Source organism: Verticillium dahliae, genomic scaffold, assembly GCF_000150675.1.
Source record: "Verticillium dahliae VdLs.17 supercont1.1 genomic scaffold, whole genome shotgun sequence".
Classification (NCBI taxonomy): Eukaryota; Fungi; Ascomycota; class Sordariomycetes; order Glomerellales; family Plectosphaerellaceae; genus Verticillium; species Verticillium dahliae.
Genome location: NW_009276921.1, coordinates 179,996 through 195,082, shown reverse-complemented (window position 1 = coordinate 195,082; position 15,087 = coordinate 179,996). Strand labels below are relative to the sequence as shown.

Below are 15,087 nucleotides of genomic sequence, written 5' to 3'. Positions count from 1 at the left end.
TCTGGGCCGAAGAATGAGTAGGGTGGTCGGGGCGTCCGGCACTGGCGACTCGGCTCCACGGCACGGGTGGTGGACGCAGACTGGGTCTAGCGCGAGGCCCTGAGCCTGAAGCCTGGAGCCTGGAGCCTGAAGCCTGGAGCCTGGAGCCTGAAGCCTGAAGGGGCCCCTGTAGGCCCTGTGTAGCGCCGTTTGAGCAGCGAGTCCAGCGAGTCCGGCGTGTCCAGTATGCGCGAATTGGTGGTGTTGCTTGGTTCGGTCGCTTGGGTTGGCCAAGATAAGCTTGTTTTAGTTCACAGCGGTGCGCCTGGCGACTCACTGCTTGTTATCATGCTCGTCTGAGCCGTGCCCGTCGAGGCACGATCTTGCTGTGTCGTTCAGTTGCATGCACAGTCAATTGCCCTTTCCGGCCGCGCCAAGCAGGAGCACCTCGAAACGAAGAATACCAAGACTTCAAGGTGGCACTTGTGAGGGGAGACTGCAGGGCAGAGGACCCGGCAAAGCGGCACCATCCGACGAGTGATTTGGCTGGTTTTCTGGCTTCTGCTGTGCTCTGCAGTCCATGGTACGCGTCGCTGGCCATCCAGGTTCTCAGTGGAGCCCCACGAACAGCAGAGCGTAGCATAGCAGCCCATGCCACTACGTACCTAGGGGCTCAGGTAGTCTTGCTACCTGCTCAGGTAGTCTTGCTACCTAGGTACCTCGGTGTGGATGAAACTACTTTTTGACTTTTCAATGTGTGTACATGGTATGAACAGCCCTCGAAGGCGCCTAGTCATTCAACTAGACACACCAAGCAGTTTTTCGGCCATGTCAGCTTTGTTCAGCGACTTGTCACAGGCCCATGTCTTGCCCTCCGTCTCTCCCTCGCCCCATTCCATCACCAGGCACGTGTGAGACACGCCGAGATATTCCATTTGAGCAGATTATGCGTCGTAACATCGTGGTACTGTACAGCCGAGGCAGCCTTCCGTTCAACCAAAATAGACACCCTGGCGCCGTTGGATGCTTTTTCCATGCTTCCTTTTCTTCTTCTCCTTCAAATCTTTTGTCCGCGGATATTCCAGGCACGCATGGCCTGCTATGCCATGCGGGCGGCAGGCCATGCGGGCGGAATGTACACGAGCCCTCATGATGAGAACTGAATCTCGGCCCCCACCGTGCGGAACGGCGAGTCCAAGCTCCGCAGGTCGATGCCGCTGCCCAGGCTGAACAGCAGCGACTTGGCCCGCCCCTCCCAGAGGATGCCTATCCGCAGATTCTGGTCGAGTCGCGCCTTGATGACCCCCGTGTACTCGTCATCCTGCGGTGTCGTCTTTGTACCCCATTTGCTGCCGTCATGGTTGTTGTTGGGATCGTCGTCGTCAAGCCGCCACGCGAGCTTGGCCTCGAAACTCCTCTCCCGCGGCCCGTCCCTCGCGGGCTTGGCAACGGGCACGAGCACCGGCTCGGGCGGCAATAGCGGGTCGTCCGCCCTCCACTCCATCTTGGCCCGGAAGCTCCTCTCGCGGACGAGGCGCTCGGCCGACAGCGCCGGGTCCATGGCGGCGCGCACGACTCGCTTGCGCCACAGCTCGAGGCCGACGGCCCAGTCGCTCTCGTAGCTGTACACGTTGAACCCGAACCGCGTTGCCACGCTGCAGTGCCGCCCCGCCATGACGGCGTACGTCGCGCTGATGTTGCCCATGAGCGGGTTGATCGTCAGCGTCGTCGTCAGCGGCGTGCCCTGGTGCGACGGCAGCGTCGCGAACCGCGCCCCGACCGACATGCCGCCCGACTTGTTGAGCGTGCCGTAGTAGATCTCGCCTCCCGTGCTGAAGCGTCCGTAGATGCGCTCGCGCGCCGCGTCGTCCTTGCTGCAGCTACTGCCGCCGCCGCCGCCGCTGCTGCTGCTGCTGCCGGTCGCCGGCGTGTTTGTGCTTGTGACTGCGTGGAGGTGCCCGCCGGCATCCGTCTCTTCGGCATCGCCGCCAAAGTTGTAGATGCCGCGCAGGCCGAGAAGGCCGCCGTCGGAGGAGGCGAGGCCCTCGACGGCGTACCGGCCGACGTCGTAGTGCGCCAGGCCGAGCAGCGTGCCGCCGCTGCGCAGGTAGTGGCCCGAGACGGCGCTGAGCTGGAGCTGCAGCGCGGGCGAGATGCGCTTGATGACGAGGGCCTCGAGGAGAGACTGCGGCAGGTAGAGCCGGCCATAGTAGAGAGAGGCGGCGGCGGGGCTCGTGAGGTCAAAGGGCTCGAGGTCGTCGGGGCTGACGCGCTGCGGAAGCGCCGGTAGCGGCTTGTAGGACTGGAAGAGGGTCGAGAGGGGGAGGCGTTCGGATTGCGGGGTGAGGTAGGCGCGGAGGGGCACCGAGGAGTAGAGATAGGAGATGGAGCCGTCGACGACACCGACCGAGCCTAGCTGGTAGGACGTGGCAAAGTTGGGCGACGCGAGAGATGAGAGGGTCAATCGGAGGCCGAGAGGCGTCTCAAAGTTGAGGAGAGCTGCAGACAAGAGCCTGTCAGCCGTGACATGATCGAGGGGGAGAGGAGGGGTCATACCGTCAGCGGTCGAGTTCAGAGACGAGTAGGAGCTCTCTCGATTCCAGCCTGTCGCCTCGTAGAACGCACCGCGCACGTAGTCCATAAACTCCCGCATCTTGGGCCGTCGCTGAATGCCGGCTTCGGTGGTTCCGTCAATCCTCCTCCTGCTATCGTGGGCAAGTCATTGGTGTCGCGTGTCGGTGTGTGTTGGAGCTTGAAATCTGGTGTCCCCAGCGATCGTCGATCGCGATGGCGGCGCTGGGCCTCGGAGGTGAGCCAGGTAGCATCGAGATGACTAAGCCAGCGTTTCCTCGGGTGGTACAACGTTTCTCTCCACACGCCATCCTCACCACTTTGCTACACCTCATCGCATCTCAAGTCCATTATCAATAAAGGAACGGTGAGGGGCTTCATTACTGTGTTTGGTCTATGTTGCTGTCCGCGCCTTGCTGTCACAGCCCGCTGGGTGCCGCCTTGCTGGCTGGGTCTCTCGCATACAACCGGTCTAGCTTCATCTCCAAGATCCTGACCTTCTCCTGGCTCTCCTTTGCCTCCTTCTCCGCCGTCTCCATTCTACTCTGCAGATCCAAGACAACCTTGGCCCGGCGGTGCGCCTGCTCCATACCTAGGTAGCGTCCCTGAAAGTCGAACAGCAACCGTCGCTCGACCATGACGACGGCCAGGTACGACAGAAACATGGCCATGGCCTCGGGCGTTCGCGCGATGAGGTAGAGTATTCCGATCGTCCTCACAAAAGCCTTGGAGGGCATGAGAGGGCAGACCATGCTCGACAGGTCGCGGAGCAGAGAGCACACATCGCGCAGCAGCCGAGCCCACTGCGACTCGGTCTCGCAGGCCACCTTTTCGGCCCTCATGCGGAGGTGATGCATGCCGCCGCGGCCGACGGGCTTGTCGGCCGGCTCTCGCTCGCCGGCAGGCGTTTCTGACGTGTACAAAGGCTGCTGCTGCTGCCGGTCGTCGTGGGGCTTGTGCATCGGCTCTTCGGCTTCGTCTTGCTGATGCGCAGCGTCGCCTCTGATGGGCATCTGGTTCATGCTCGGGACTCGGGCTTCGGCCGCTGCGACACCGAGACTGGCACCGCAGGCGGGCTCCAACGTCTCGGCCATATTGGAGAGGGTCATGCCGATCACGGCTAGAAAGTATGCTTTGATGGGTCCGATGGCCATGTTGACTGTTGTCTTTTTGTTTCAATTGCTGGATGCGTTCTACGAGATGCTTGTGGTGTGTCTTTCCGAGTAGCAGTAGGTTGGGCCTCACATGATCAGCGGGCATGGGGGCACAGCGACACTTGTGCGCCGACTGACGAGATGACGACGCAGTTGTCCATGTTCGGTTCGTCGCCAATGGCCAAGGTGCGGCGGTGCTCGCGAGTGGCAGGTCTTGAGCGTGATACCATCTCGCAATTGGCCGTTATACTGGCTGACTCCCTTGGCGGTAGGTCACGAATGTCAGCATTTGCTTGGCTCTGTGGTGTGGCCGAAAGCCGGTAGGATCCGTCTTGGCAGGGCTGTGAAGGTTGCGATGGATGCGTCGACTTGAAGCAGCAGCTTTCAATGGAAGCAAAAGAACCACGCGTGATGCCGTCCGAGCGGTTCGGGTACCTACCTTGTAAGGGGACATGCAATTTTCAAATCATGGCGGTGCCTGTCCGACGATGAGCCGTCGGAGAAGCGGGACATCGCACCGGTCGTGAGCAGCCCTACCTACAGCTTGTCCTGTGCCACCATTTTCCAGTCATGCTGTCATCCGTCGGGACCTCTTCTTGACTCACTCACGGCATTTGGCTCGGATGGGAAGATGTGCTGTTGGGCGACGAATGCATCGTCAAACCCCTCAAATGTTTCTGGCACCGAGGAAGCCCAACAGCCCATGCTGAGATGGTGGCTTCAGAGCACGCATCGAGAGAATTGATCGAGCGAAAGTCATTTTCCCTTGCATTCTGCCCATAGCCCGAGTCTGAGTGCCGGTCATCTCGCGCCAACCGGCTGCGAGATTTGCCCCTCGCCAACGAGCCTCTGACTCTGGGACTTTGTCCGCCCATGTCTGTTGTGTTCCTGCATTCGGCAAAATCCAACGAACCCAAAGCCGTGAAGGATCAGATGCAGCCCCCCATCTAGCTTTCAATCTCGACCGGTTCGCCAAATGCGATTGACTTGAGCAGAGAGAGGACGGCGCCAACTGGAAAAACAACCAACTGGGCATATATGTATGCCCAGAAGCAAGGCGGGTGGGTGCCTTGCTTGCGTTGCTTGCCTTGGCTTAGAGGTACCTTTTGGGGTCCTTCACGCTGCAGATGCAGATTTGAACCCCCCGGGAGGCTCTGACTATCGACACTCCCTGCCAAAGGCGCGGCGGTTGGTGCATAGCCTCTCCCTGAACAGAACGTCGCCCCGACACACCTCACAGATCAGCGGCACCCCAGACTTCCCAGACACAGCCCCCCCCCCCCCCCATGCGAGTCGCTTGCGCGCGTAACCGTCCACAGGAGCGCCCAAGTTTAGCGCCTCGGACCACATTGGTGCTCAGGCAAAGGTTCAGGTACGCGGGGAAAAGCGCGAGGTGCCTATTCTCAGCCAAGTCTCGCGCTTGCGTTTACGCGCATAGGCAGCTCAGAATATCTTGCCTTTCTCTCGTCTTGCTCTGCTGCCCCCCCTTACGGCGCTGCTCCTTCCTAGGGCTGTCATGGGCATCGCGGCATCCCAGCCGTCGTGCTTCGCCGTTCGCGCGCCGCCCGGAAGCTTTCTGCACCGTGATCCTACCCACGCGAGGGCGAAATACACCTGCAGCAGAAATACCCGTTCATGGATCTCGCTCCCGCTTCCGTCCCTGCACGCCACTGACGGGTTGTATTCCTCGCCCAGCCAAGATCCTGCGACATTTCTCCAGACCCAAAAACGGGCCAGCGAGAGGCGGGTAACCTGCTTCTCCCACGCCTCGACATCTGAAACGCACCAGAAGACGCGGTCGTGGCCTCGCTTCCATGCGCCTGCACCATCCCTCTGCTTCAGCTCGCTCCCGGTTTGGACACATAGCCCGTGAAAGAGAAGCTATTTCCGCCATCCGGTCGTACGATTGTCTGTTTTTGGGGGCACAAAGCACGCTCGCCGCGGACTCGGTTGAAAGGTCCACTGTGACCTGTCGAGGTAGAATGCGGGTTGTTCTCGCCCGTTGGCGGCGGAGCCTTTTCCCCCTCTTCTTCTTTTCGTGATAGCGACGCTCAGTGGCGGCATGTCTGGCGGTGGCAAACGATGGGATCAACGGGATGGAAAGCCCCAGCATGCACAAGAGGGGCCTGCGGACAACGGACCGATCCGGTGGTCTGCGGTTCCTTGCCGCGACCGGCCTTGTGGCCAGGGAAAATCGCTCCAACTCTCCCCCATCTGCCGTGGCTCCATGTGTGTCGAGGATGATGAGCAGCCAACGGGATCGCCCTTGCGTCACGAGGGCGCCCGAAACACACCAACTGCGGACCGATGAGTCTGGCGTAGTGTCATCCCAGTGACAAGCATCTCGAGTCGCGACAGAGGTGACCAACAGCAGAAAAGACGTAAACGGTCGACTCGCAAGTGGAGTGGACAAAGGGCGTAAAGGGCGTTGTCACCATTATGAAATCTAGGTAGTGTTGGACTGCGCGGGTGCAAGTGCAAACGTCACCCCCAAGTCGACAATATTCGCGCCGAGCAAGCCAAAGTCGATAGGTAAGGTATGTAGCGATGGGGAGCAGAAGATCCGTGACAGGGCCTCGGACGGCTCGGAAGGCCGCCGAACATGATGCCTCCCTCGATTCTGCAACACGCACGCTCTCGGTTTCTTCAGCAAGGACGTGCAGCACGGGCAGCAGGCAGCACCGGCGATGCCCCGCATCCTGCGACCTTCCCGCCATCGTGCCGAGGACGTGACATGACAGATGGCGGGTAGGCAGGCAGGTACCTAGGCAAGCAGGCACACGCCCATCACCAACAGCGTCACAACCAAGGGCAACGAAATACCGAGTCCGAGAACAGGTCAGTATGAACGTGCCCATACCGCTATGCCTCGCATCATCCCACCCACGGAATCCGCCAACACCCCGTCCTGGCTCTCGCTCGTCTCCTGCTGAGCGCCCGCCCATGCCCACGTCTGCGCCGTGGACCAACATCGTCCCCCTCGTCCCATCGCCTCGCTTCTCAAGGATCACAACCTTTCTCGGCACTTTGCCATGCCCAAATCCCCTGTACATGCATCGTCGCCGTGTTCGTCCGGACCAAGGCCTCTCGTTGGGGCCGCTTCTGAAACACGAAACAAACGCAGGTCCAGACTGCACATGGTTCCCCTCCAGGATTTCATCCAGCTGCATTCGACGACATCAGCTGCGTCGAGCGTCGAGTTTGACACCCCCCCTCCCCAAGAAACAAGAAACGGACTACCCCCGGGCATCAACGGTAGACTCTTTTCATCGTGTATCCGTTGGCCAGATCCCTGACCGCCCGGCCGCGGTACCAGGCCCAGGCCGTCTTTCTGTCGTCCCTCTCTGCCAGCTGATGCCCAGGAGTCATGCCACCGGTGCTGTTGGGGGCGTTCAGCTTGGGGCGAAGCGGCCGCGGACCCCGGCAGCCGGCCTGCTTCGCGGCAAAAGGAGAAAAAAAAAAAGAAGCAACAATGCGCGAGATTTCTTCCCGCTACACGGGGGGCGGGAAGAGGAAACGGAAAACGGGACAGTCGGAGACGACAAGCGGTCGCTTGATCCTGCTGCTCTTCCGGGTGCGTGGGGTGAAATCGAGACCGGCCAGTTCAGCCTCGTTTGCTGCCTTGCCATCTCGTTCGGGCCAGCGTGGCGTGTGGCCTGATTGGGGACCTAGGTCGCGCGGCCCGGGCCGTTACGAGATCGTGGATCTGATCGTTGTCTTGTTTCGCTGCTGTACACTTGGTCAAGATGGGACATCTCTCTCTCTCTCTCTCTCTCTCTCTCTCTCTCTCTCATCCCCTTTCGCTCACTAGCAACCCACATTTCCCGAAGCAGAAAGATGAACGGAAATCATTTTGAAAAAGACAAAATAAACTGTAGCATGTTCGTCGCAAAGACTCTGGCCTACCCGAGGAACATGTTCCTGCGAGAGTCTCTTCCCTTGTTGCCATCAACGCCCCGTGTACACCCAATCTCTCACGCAAACTTTTCTTGTACTGCTACACGGTTTAGGATGACATCTCTTTCCCACTCTCCTCTCCAGTAAAAGCCCTCCCTCCATGATTAGGTTCGCACTCATTATTGTTGGGGGGTCGACACGGAAACGGCTGGTGGGGTTGCCGATGTTGTCGACGTCTGGGGGACGACGAACCGCCCGCGAGGGCTCTTAGAGTCGCTGTCTTCGGAATCGTCATCGCTGTTGCGGTGGCTGGGGCTGTCTTGGTCGCCTCTGCGGCGGTTGGTCATCTGTAGCGGGTCAGCACGTGCACCAAGTCTTCATGAGAGTTTCCATCGTGACGCACCCAAGAACGAACACCGCCGATGAGTCCCAGTGTGTAACCTCTGATGAACTGGTCGCCAACCGGCGTGCCTCCTGGCGTTGTCGGCGGAACGTCGATGCTGAGACGTGACTTTGCCGCGTTGGCAGCCGAGCCGGGCGGCAGGATGCCGTCGTTCGGGCCGTAGAAACCGTTCGGGGCGAGAGAGTTGCGCACCGACGGCGCGGGGCTCTGCGGACGCGAGGCGGGCCAGTACTGACGCAGCTCGCGGCTGAGCTCCTGGCCGGTCGTCGACCAGTTGGTGCGGATGTTATCGCGCAGATCCTGGACATGGCGCTTGAGATCCAGCTCGTTCTTCTTGAGCCAGCTCACGTTGAGCTCCTGGCGTGAGGCGCCGCGCTTGAATTGGCGGGCAATGTACTTTTCGTAATCGCGGACGATCCTAAGAAAAAATGTGGTCAGCTCGGAGCCATACTAGTACATCTGGCTGTAATGGGTACTGACTTGGTGATGATGCCCGTGGTGCTGACGCCTTCAGTGCGCTGGGTTACAAGGAACTTGCCCTGCTCCTTGATCGGCTTGTAAATGTCGTCGCCCTCGTCGGCGCCGTAGGGAAGATCGTCGTGCGCAACGTAATCGATCTGGTGCTTCTCAAGGAACTCCGTCGTCACGATCCAGGGGCAGTTGTCAATGACCTCGTCCACCCACTTGCAGTGCCTCAGCGTCTCGGCACGCTCGTTGCCAGAGAGAACGGTCAGTCCCTTGCGCTTGTGGGTCTCGACATCGCCAGTGACGCCGACGAGGAGGTATGTGTTGGGGAAGGTCTTTTTGGCCTGCTCGAGCTGTCGCATGTGGCTGGATGAAGAGGTCTTTGGTCAGCGCCGATGTTCACGTGGTAGGGGTCGATTGGTGGAGGAGAAACATACCCAAGATGGAACAAATCGAAGACGCCGTCGGCGTACACCCTCACAGGTCGCCCGACGGGCGGGTCGTTGGTCCTGAAGCCGACGGGGTGCACAATGCCAGAAGGCGGAGGCGCCATGCCCTCGGCCTCCCTGGTGGGAAAGCCATCCTTGAAGGTAGGCTTGCGAACCTTGGTGCGACCGACGCGCTCGGCAATGTCGACGCTGGCCTCGGTGGTGTCGCTGGGCTCACCAGGATCGACGACGTGGTCGGCGTACTCGTGAGCACGATCCGAATTGGCGCGTTGCCTCTTAGACGGGTGGGCGGCAGCAGAGTTCGAGTCGGTCTTGCGGTTGCCAAGGGTGGTGGATTCGGGAGCGGTGCTGTCGCCCTCTTCGCCCGAGGCATCGCGTGACGGGGCCTGGAGACCCGAGTCTACCATGTCGCTTGAGCCGGGCATATTGGCGTTGTTGCGCTTCCGCTTGCTGGCGGCGGAGGAGTTCGAGGGCGAGGACATTGTGGGTTTATGATGGACGAAACAAGGGGTAGGGTCAACAGGGCCTGCAGGGCTTTTGTCAGGTTGCAGGAGAAGCGTGGTGTGGCCGTCGGGATGATGCGGTAGTGGGCGAGTCTGCAGCTGCGATTGGGCTCCAGGAGCTAGTAGGGCGATGATGTCTATGGGCCGGTGGTTGGCTCAAAGGTGGTCGCGGAGGGCTCGTTCCTTGGTTTGGGGGTGGGATGGATGGTCGAGGAGCAGGTTGGGATAACGATGATGAAAGAAATAGGAGGGCCCGAAAAGCTTGGTTTGGGAGGAACGGGATGGGAAAGGTGACGAAGGAGGGATGGGCTGCGACGTGTGAACCCGGGAAAACGCGCCTCCAGTCTGGACAGACGGACCAGTGATGTGTTGATGTGCGGGTTTCTTGCTGCAGGTGCCGAGTGGGCTGGGGATGCGGGTGCGGCTGATCCAATCGACCTGCAGGAGAGTGACGACAAGGAGGCGAGATGTCGAGATGTCAGAATATCAAGACATCAAGATGGCAAGGTGTCAAGAGGCAGCCCAAGAGGTCCCGTAGATGTGAAAGTCGCCAACATTGACTGTACATGCCACGAACCGAACTCCTGAAATTCCCCTGCCCCTTCCCAGCGTCCAGCTCTGAGCTTCTAGCTTGTGGCTTGTTAGTTAGTAAGTCAAGCAGGTGGCAGCCGTACCACCTAACTCTCCTTCCTCCCCTGACTTGCCCCTTCTCTCGCCCCCTTCCTCCTCTGCTAGGTACTTCCCCTACTTCCCCCTATGCGCCTGTCCACCCTGGCTGCCTGGTTGCTTGTGATCCTTGTGATTGTTGAGATTATGGCCCCTCCCCCTGTAGCCCTGAACACCTGAACACGGGGAAAGTGTGGCGTCATTCTTCCTGTGGCGGTGCTGTCTAGGGTGGCTGGAGGGCGAATGAGGCCATCTTGTTGAGGGTGGAGTGTGGCTTGATCCTCGTATTGCATCATCTCCCAGTCCACTTGGCTCAGCCCAGGCCCACGAGGTGGATTCTGGTTCCGTAATAACACCTTCACCAGCTCCACGATGCGTCGCTCGCCTCGCTCACATTGCTCGCCCCGTTCCTCTGTATCTTGTGCTGCTCAGCAGTGCTCAGCAGGGACGAACAGTTCCTGAGCAAGGCTCGTGCTCGAGCTGCCAGATTCGGTAAGCCGGCAGCACGGTCCTTCCATGCAGCTTATCTTGCAGTAAAGCAACCACCATTGGACCTCGTCGAAGCATCGTCGCCATCATTCGCTATGCGTGAATCAACCGCTGGAACGATGATTGGAATCTCCTTGTCGTCGAGTTTGAAATCAGAAGACAAGAAGAAGAAAATTGAGACCATCCGTTCGGCATCCTCAGCGTACCTCGTCAAATGTCATGTCCTACTTGAACCCCCTTCCCCCTGAATCAGACAGCTCACAACAGCTTGATGAGATTGGCCTTCTGCTACACGAAAACGATAAGAACAGAGACCAAGCTGAGCCTACCGGCAAAAATACACCATTCTTATACCGAACGTCATGATCATTCTTCCCCACCCTCCACGGGGTCCAGCATCGGACCGCCGTCGAGGCCATCAAGGTCCCCGCCGTGCCTGCGAACGACTCGCACTAACACCACAACCAACCGAGCTCGACCCTGCACAAAGCTTTTCATCTACATGCTGCTTGCTTGCTTGCTTGCCATATGAGGTCTTCATTGCCGCCGGCCTGGCCATCAAGGTGGCCGGCTCTGTGACCCCGCGTTGTTCGGATGCCTTCTGTATGGAAGATGGCCAGGCGCATCGCTGCGGCCTGTCTCATATATCAAGCAAGACTGCCACTCCAGTAGAATACCCTAACTTTTCTCGCCAACGAAGTGAGTATTATATTGTGTCTGCTCGTATTCTCTTTGCCCTCTTGCCGACTTTCAGCTGTTCTCAACATGGCTGATCTTCACACACCTGACATCTACGACGTGCTGATCGTCGGGGCTGGACCCTGCGGTCTGGCAGTGGCCTCACGTCTCTGCGAGCATTCGCCTTCGGCTCTTTTCACCGATGACGAGCACCAGAGGTACCACTGGGTCAAGAAGCATGGTCGACGCATGGCTCTCAAGAACAGGCGGAATGGCCGTGTTTCCCAAAAGGCCATGCCTCATGACAAGGAGCCGCCCAAATACTCCACCCTGGTCTTGGACGGCACTGGCAATGAATTCATGAACCGCTGGAAGACACTGTTCACAGCTTTCGACATCCACCACCTGCGTAGCCCCATGTTTTGGCATGTTGATCCCAGTGACCGAGATGCCTTGCTCGCCATGGCCCATAACGAAGGTCGAGAGAACGAGCTGTTCGAGCTCAAGAACTGTGTCGGCAAGGAAGTGAGCAAACATCTCAGAAGGTCACGGGCCAAGTGTCGCAACCCATTGTGAGTTTCCCCAGATCATCGCCGAATGCTTTTTCGGCTTGCGGACTAATCAGCACCAGACACCATGCCGTGGTGGACGTTGACGAGCGAGATCGCAAGGATTACTTCACTCCACCGACTTCACTCTTTTTACAACACTGCCACAGCATTGCTGACCGTTACGGCTGCGGCCATGTCGTGCGGAAAGAAATGGTGCAGCACGTCGACTACCCTACAGCCCACATCAGCTCCCCAGACGAGAAGCTGTTCACTGTACGATCAGACAAGGGAACACATTACGCTCGAGCCGTCGTCCTTGCCGTCGGCCCGGCCAACAAGCCTGTCATCCCCAACATTGCTGGACTCAGCAGCCTTGGTCCTGACAAGGTGTCCGAGCCCCCCCACGTCTGCCACGCCATGAAGATCAAGGAATTCCCTGCTACCGTGGTGCAGGACCGCATAGCTGCCCGCAAGCCCACCAACGTCCTCGTCGTCGGCGGCGGTCTCACGTCCGCCCAGCTCACCGACCTCGCCATCCGCCGCGGCGTCACAAAGGTGTGGCACCTCATGCGCGGCCCTTGCAAGGTCAAGCTCTTCGACGTCGACCTCTCGTGGATGGGCAAGTTCCGCAACGTCGAGCAGGCCTACTTCTGGGGCGCCGACTCGGACGCCGAGCGCCTCGAGCACATCCGCGCGGCACGCAACGGCGGCAGCATCACGCCGACGTACCACAAGACACTCAAACACCACGTGGCCGCCGGCCGCGTCGAGCTGCGCTGCGACACGAGCATCAGCGGCGCCACCTTTGACGCGCACAGGGGCACGTGGTCCGTCGAGACGACGCCCCCCGTGCACGCCATGCCGGACTTTGACTACATCTACTTCGCCACGGGCATCGAGACCAACTTTTTTGACCTGCCGTATCTGCAGGACATGCTGGCGAAGCACCCGATCGAGGGCCACGGAGGCCTGCCGTCCATCAACGAGGACCTCAAGTGGGCAGACGACATTCCGTTCTTTGTCACGGGCCGTCTCGCGGGCCTCCAGCTCGGGCCGGCAGGGGGCAACCTCGGCGGCGCAAGGGCGGGCGCCGAGCGGATCGCGTGGGCCATTGAGGATATCCTGCCGGGCAAGTCGTCCCAGGGAGGCGGCGAGGAGTTTGACGACGAGCTGCACTATGTGACGGCCAGGGGCAACAGGTTCCGCAGTCTCCCCGTCGCGGGAGAGGACGAGTGAGGGCTTGCTGGTCTGGGTTTGACTGAGTGCTGGTGATGCGACGACCGTGTTGAAGAGTTGAACAAAAAGAGGCAGAAAAATGTAGAGAATATTTTATTATCCCCAAGCTCGCCAATTATGCAAACAAATTCCCATATGCTAAAACTTGACACAACATCCCATGAAGAACACCCATAGATAACCCCGAGACGGACGGCTTCCTCAATCAGTTCACCACCCCGCCCCTCATTTCTCCTTGTCAGTGAACCCCTTGGCAATCTGCGCAAACACGTCGACGCCGTCCTTGCCGAGCGCCGTGCCGACAGCGACGGCATAGGCGCCAGCGTTCCTCATCCGGCGGTAGGCCTCGGCATCGCCGACGCCGCCGACGCCAATGACGCTGACGTGCTTGGTCTCGGGCCAGCCCTTCAGCATGCGGGCGATGGTGCGGACGTTGCCGAGGGCGAGGGGGTGCAGGGGCGGGCCGGCCATGCCGCCGAGGCCGTCGCCGGGCAGGGCGGGCTTGCCGTCGGGGCCGAGAACGAGGCAGGCGCCGAGGGTGTTGCAGGTGGTGATGAAGCTCAGGCGGCAGGGGATTTTCATGAGGGAGGAGCGGGTGACGACGATGCAGCTCTTGCGCAGGATGTCGAGCAGGTCAGCAAACTGGGTGGCGTAGGTGTAGGGCGGCGTCTTGATGCCGACGGGGAGGTCCGGGGCCGCCGGCAAGACGTCGAGGTAGGCCTTGAGGCTGGCGGCCGTGTAGGCCGGGGGCGGGGCGTCGGCTATGTTGGGGCACGAGAGGTTGATCTCCATGGCGATGGTGAGGTTGGGCACTTCGTCCTGGAACGCGTCGAGGCGGTCGTAGCACCGCCGGATCTCTTGCGGGGTGCCCGTCACGGAGACGATGATGGGCTTGAGGTGCTGCGGTGACTTCTTGTCGACCGTCTTGTGGATCTTCTTGAGGAAGGCAAGGTACTTGGAGAGGGGGTAGGGCGAGTAGCCCAGGTTGTTGACCGTCGCGGCGTGTTCTTGCGGGTTGGTGGCCGGGGCTGATTCGCCCTTGGCCCTCTGGCGCGCAGAGGAGCTGGCGAGCGAGGTTGTTGGCGAGAAGAAGGCATACTGGTGGACGGCGTCGTCGTGTTCGAAGCCGTCGAGGAGCGTTGTGCGCGTCGTGATGGCGCCCGTGTGCGGGCTGTCAAAGATGGCCTGCAGGTCTTCAAGCGTGGTGGCCCATGGGTTCGCCGAATTGAGCAGAGGCGGGGTGATGGTGAGCTCGGGGGGCGGGTCGCCTTCCATTGCAGACATTGTTGGCTCGACTGGCGATTGTGGTGGGATGGGTATGATGAAGGTTGGCTGTTCACGTCTTGGCAGTTTTTGAAAGACTGACGCCTTTCGAGAAGGAGAAGAAAAGCTGAAGAATGCGATGGCAGGACGAAGAGAAGAGAGAGGAATTGACAAGCGGCTGTCAGGGCGCGGCCGACATGATGTAGTGGTGGGACGAGTTTATCGCGAGGCGCTCAACCGCGGGGTCTGCTCGCTGTGCCAATCCCACTTATCCTTGTGCGTATCCCAGTATATCGGCAGGATCCATCCATGTGAGCGTCCTGATTTGTCTCTAGATCGTCCCAGTCGAGCGCGGCCACGATGGATGCATGGATGAAAGGAGAGCGCCGCAGCTCGCGGAGCACCAGTTTCCAGGTTTGGGCTGCGTGAGGTGGGTTTGGATCATGACATCATGGCGACATGCGCGTCGCGTCCTCCTCCTGGACACACACGCTCGCTCGCTCGCTCTCTGCCTCGACTGCGACATGTGACAAGTATACTGGGTGAATTGCATGTGTAGGTGGCCATCGTTCTATTGATGGAGCTGCTGACCTGTCATATTGACTGACACTGGCTGGTGGTGGTGGCAGCTTGGCGTGTATCAAGCTTGGTAGCAGATGAGTCGATCTCGTGGCCTCTGATGAATACCCCGATGCAACTGTTTGACGGGATGCTGTGCAGCAGAATAGTGAGAATATGAAATATCGCATGTTGTGCTGATGCTGCTTTTCTTCTTCTTCTGAT

General features: G+C 59.7%; 5 protein-coding genes across 5 annotated transcripts; 1 reads left to right on the top strand and 4 right to left on the bottom strand.

The window, feature by feature from the left end:
• Positions 1-1,126: 1,126 nt before the first annotated feature.
• Positions 1,127-2,620, bottom strand: VDAG_00056 (mitochondrial inheritance component MDM10; the record flags this gene model as incomplete). The annotated part of the gene is made up of 2 exons (XM_009651433.1): positions 1,127-2,478; positions 2,536-2,620. 2 exons carry the CDS (start codon positions 2,618-2,620, stop codon positions 1,127-1,129), a joined length of 1,437 nt encoding a protein of 478 aa, XP_009649728.1.
• Positions 2,621-2,969: 349 nt separating this feature from the next.
• Positions 2,970-3,704, bottom strand: VDAG_00055 (uncharacterized protein; the record flags this gene model as incomplete). The annotated part of the gene is made up of 1 exon (XM_009651432.1): positions 2,970-3,704. One exon carries the CDS (start codon positions 3,702-3,704, stop codon positions 2,970-2,972), a length of 735 nt encoding a protein of 244 aa, XP_009649727.1.
• A 3,830-nt stretch (positions 3,705-7,534) lies between these two features.
• VDAG_00054 (choline-phosphate cytidylyltransferase) lies at positions 7,535-9,595 on the bottom strand. The gene is made up of 4 exons (XM_009651431.1): positions 8,907-9,595; positions 8,485-8,835; positions 8,005-8,422; positions 7,535-7,948 (listed from the first exon to the last, which is right to left on the bottom strand). Exons 1-4 carry the CDS (start codon positions 9,398-9,400, stop codon positions 7,781-7,783), a joined length of 1,431 nt encoding a protein of 476 aa, XP_009649726.1. The 5' UTR covers positions 9,401-9,595; the 3' UTR covers positions 7,535-7,780.
• Positions 9,596-11,291: 1,696 nt separating this feature from the next.
• VDAG_00053 (FAD binding domain-containing protein) lies at positions 11,292-13,041 on the top strand (the record flags this gene model as incomplete). Its single annotated transcript, XM_009651430.1, has 2 exons — positions 11,292-11,826; positions 11,886-13,041. Exons 1-2 carry the CDS (start codon positions 11,342-11,344, stop codon positions 13,039-13,041), a joined length of 1,641 nt encoding a protein of 546 aa, XP_009649725.1. The 5' UTR covers positions 11,292-11,341.
• Positions 13,042-13,266: 225 nt separating this feature from the next.
• Positions 13,267-14,325, bottom strand: VDAG_00052 (dihydroorotate dehydrogenase; the record flags this gene model as incomplete). Its single annotated transcript, XM_009651429.1, has 1 exon — positions 13,267-14,325. The coding sequence occupies one exon, from the start codon at positions 14,323-14,325 to the stop codon at positions 13,267-13,269; it is 1,059 nt and encodes a 352-aa protein (XP_009649724.1).
• Between the last annotated feature and the right edge of the window lie 762 nt (positions 14,326-15,087).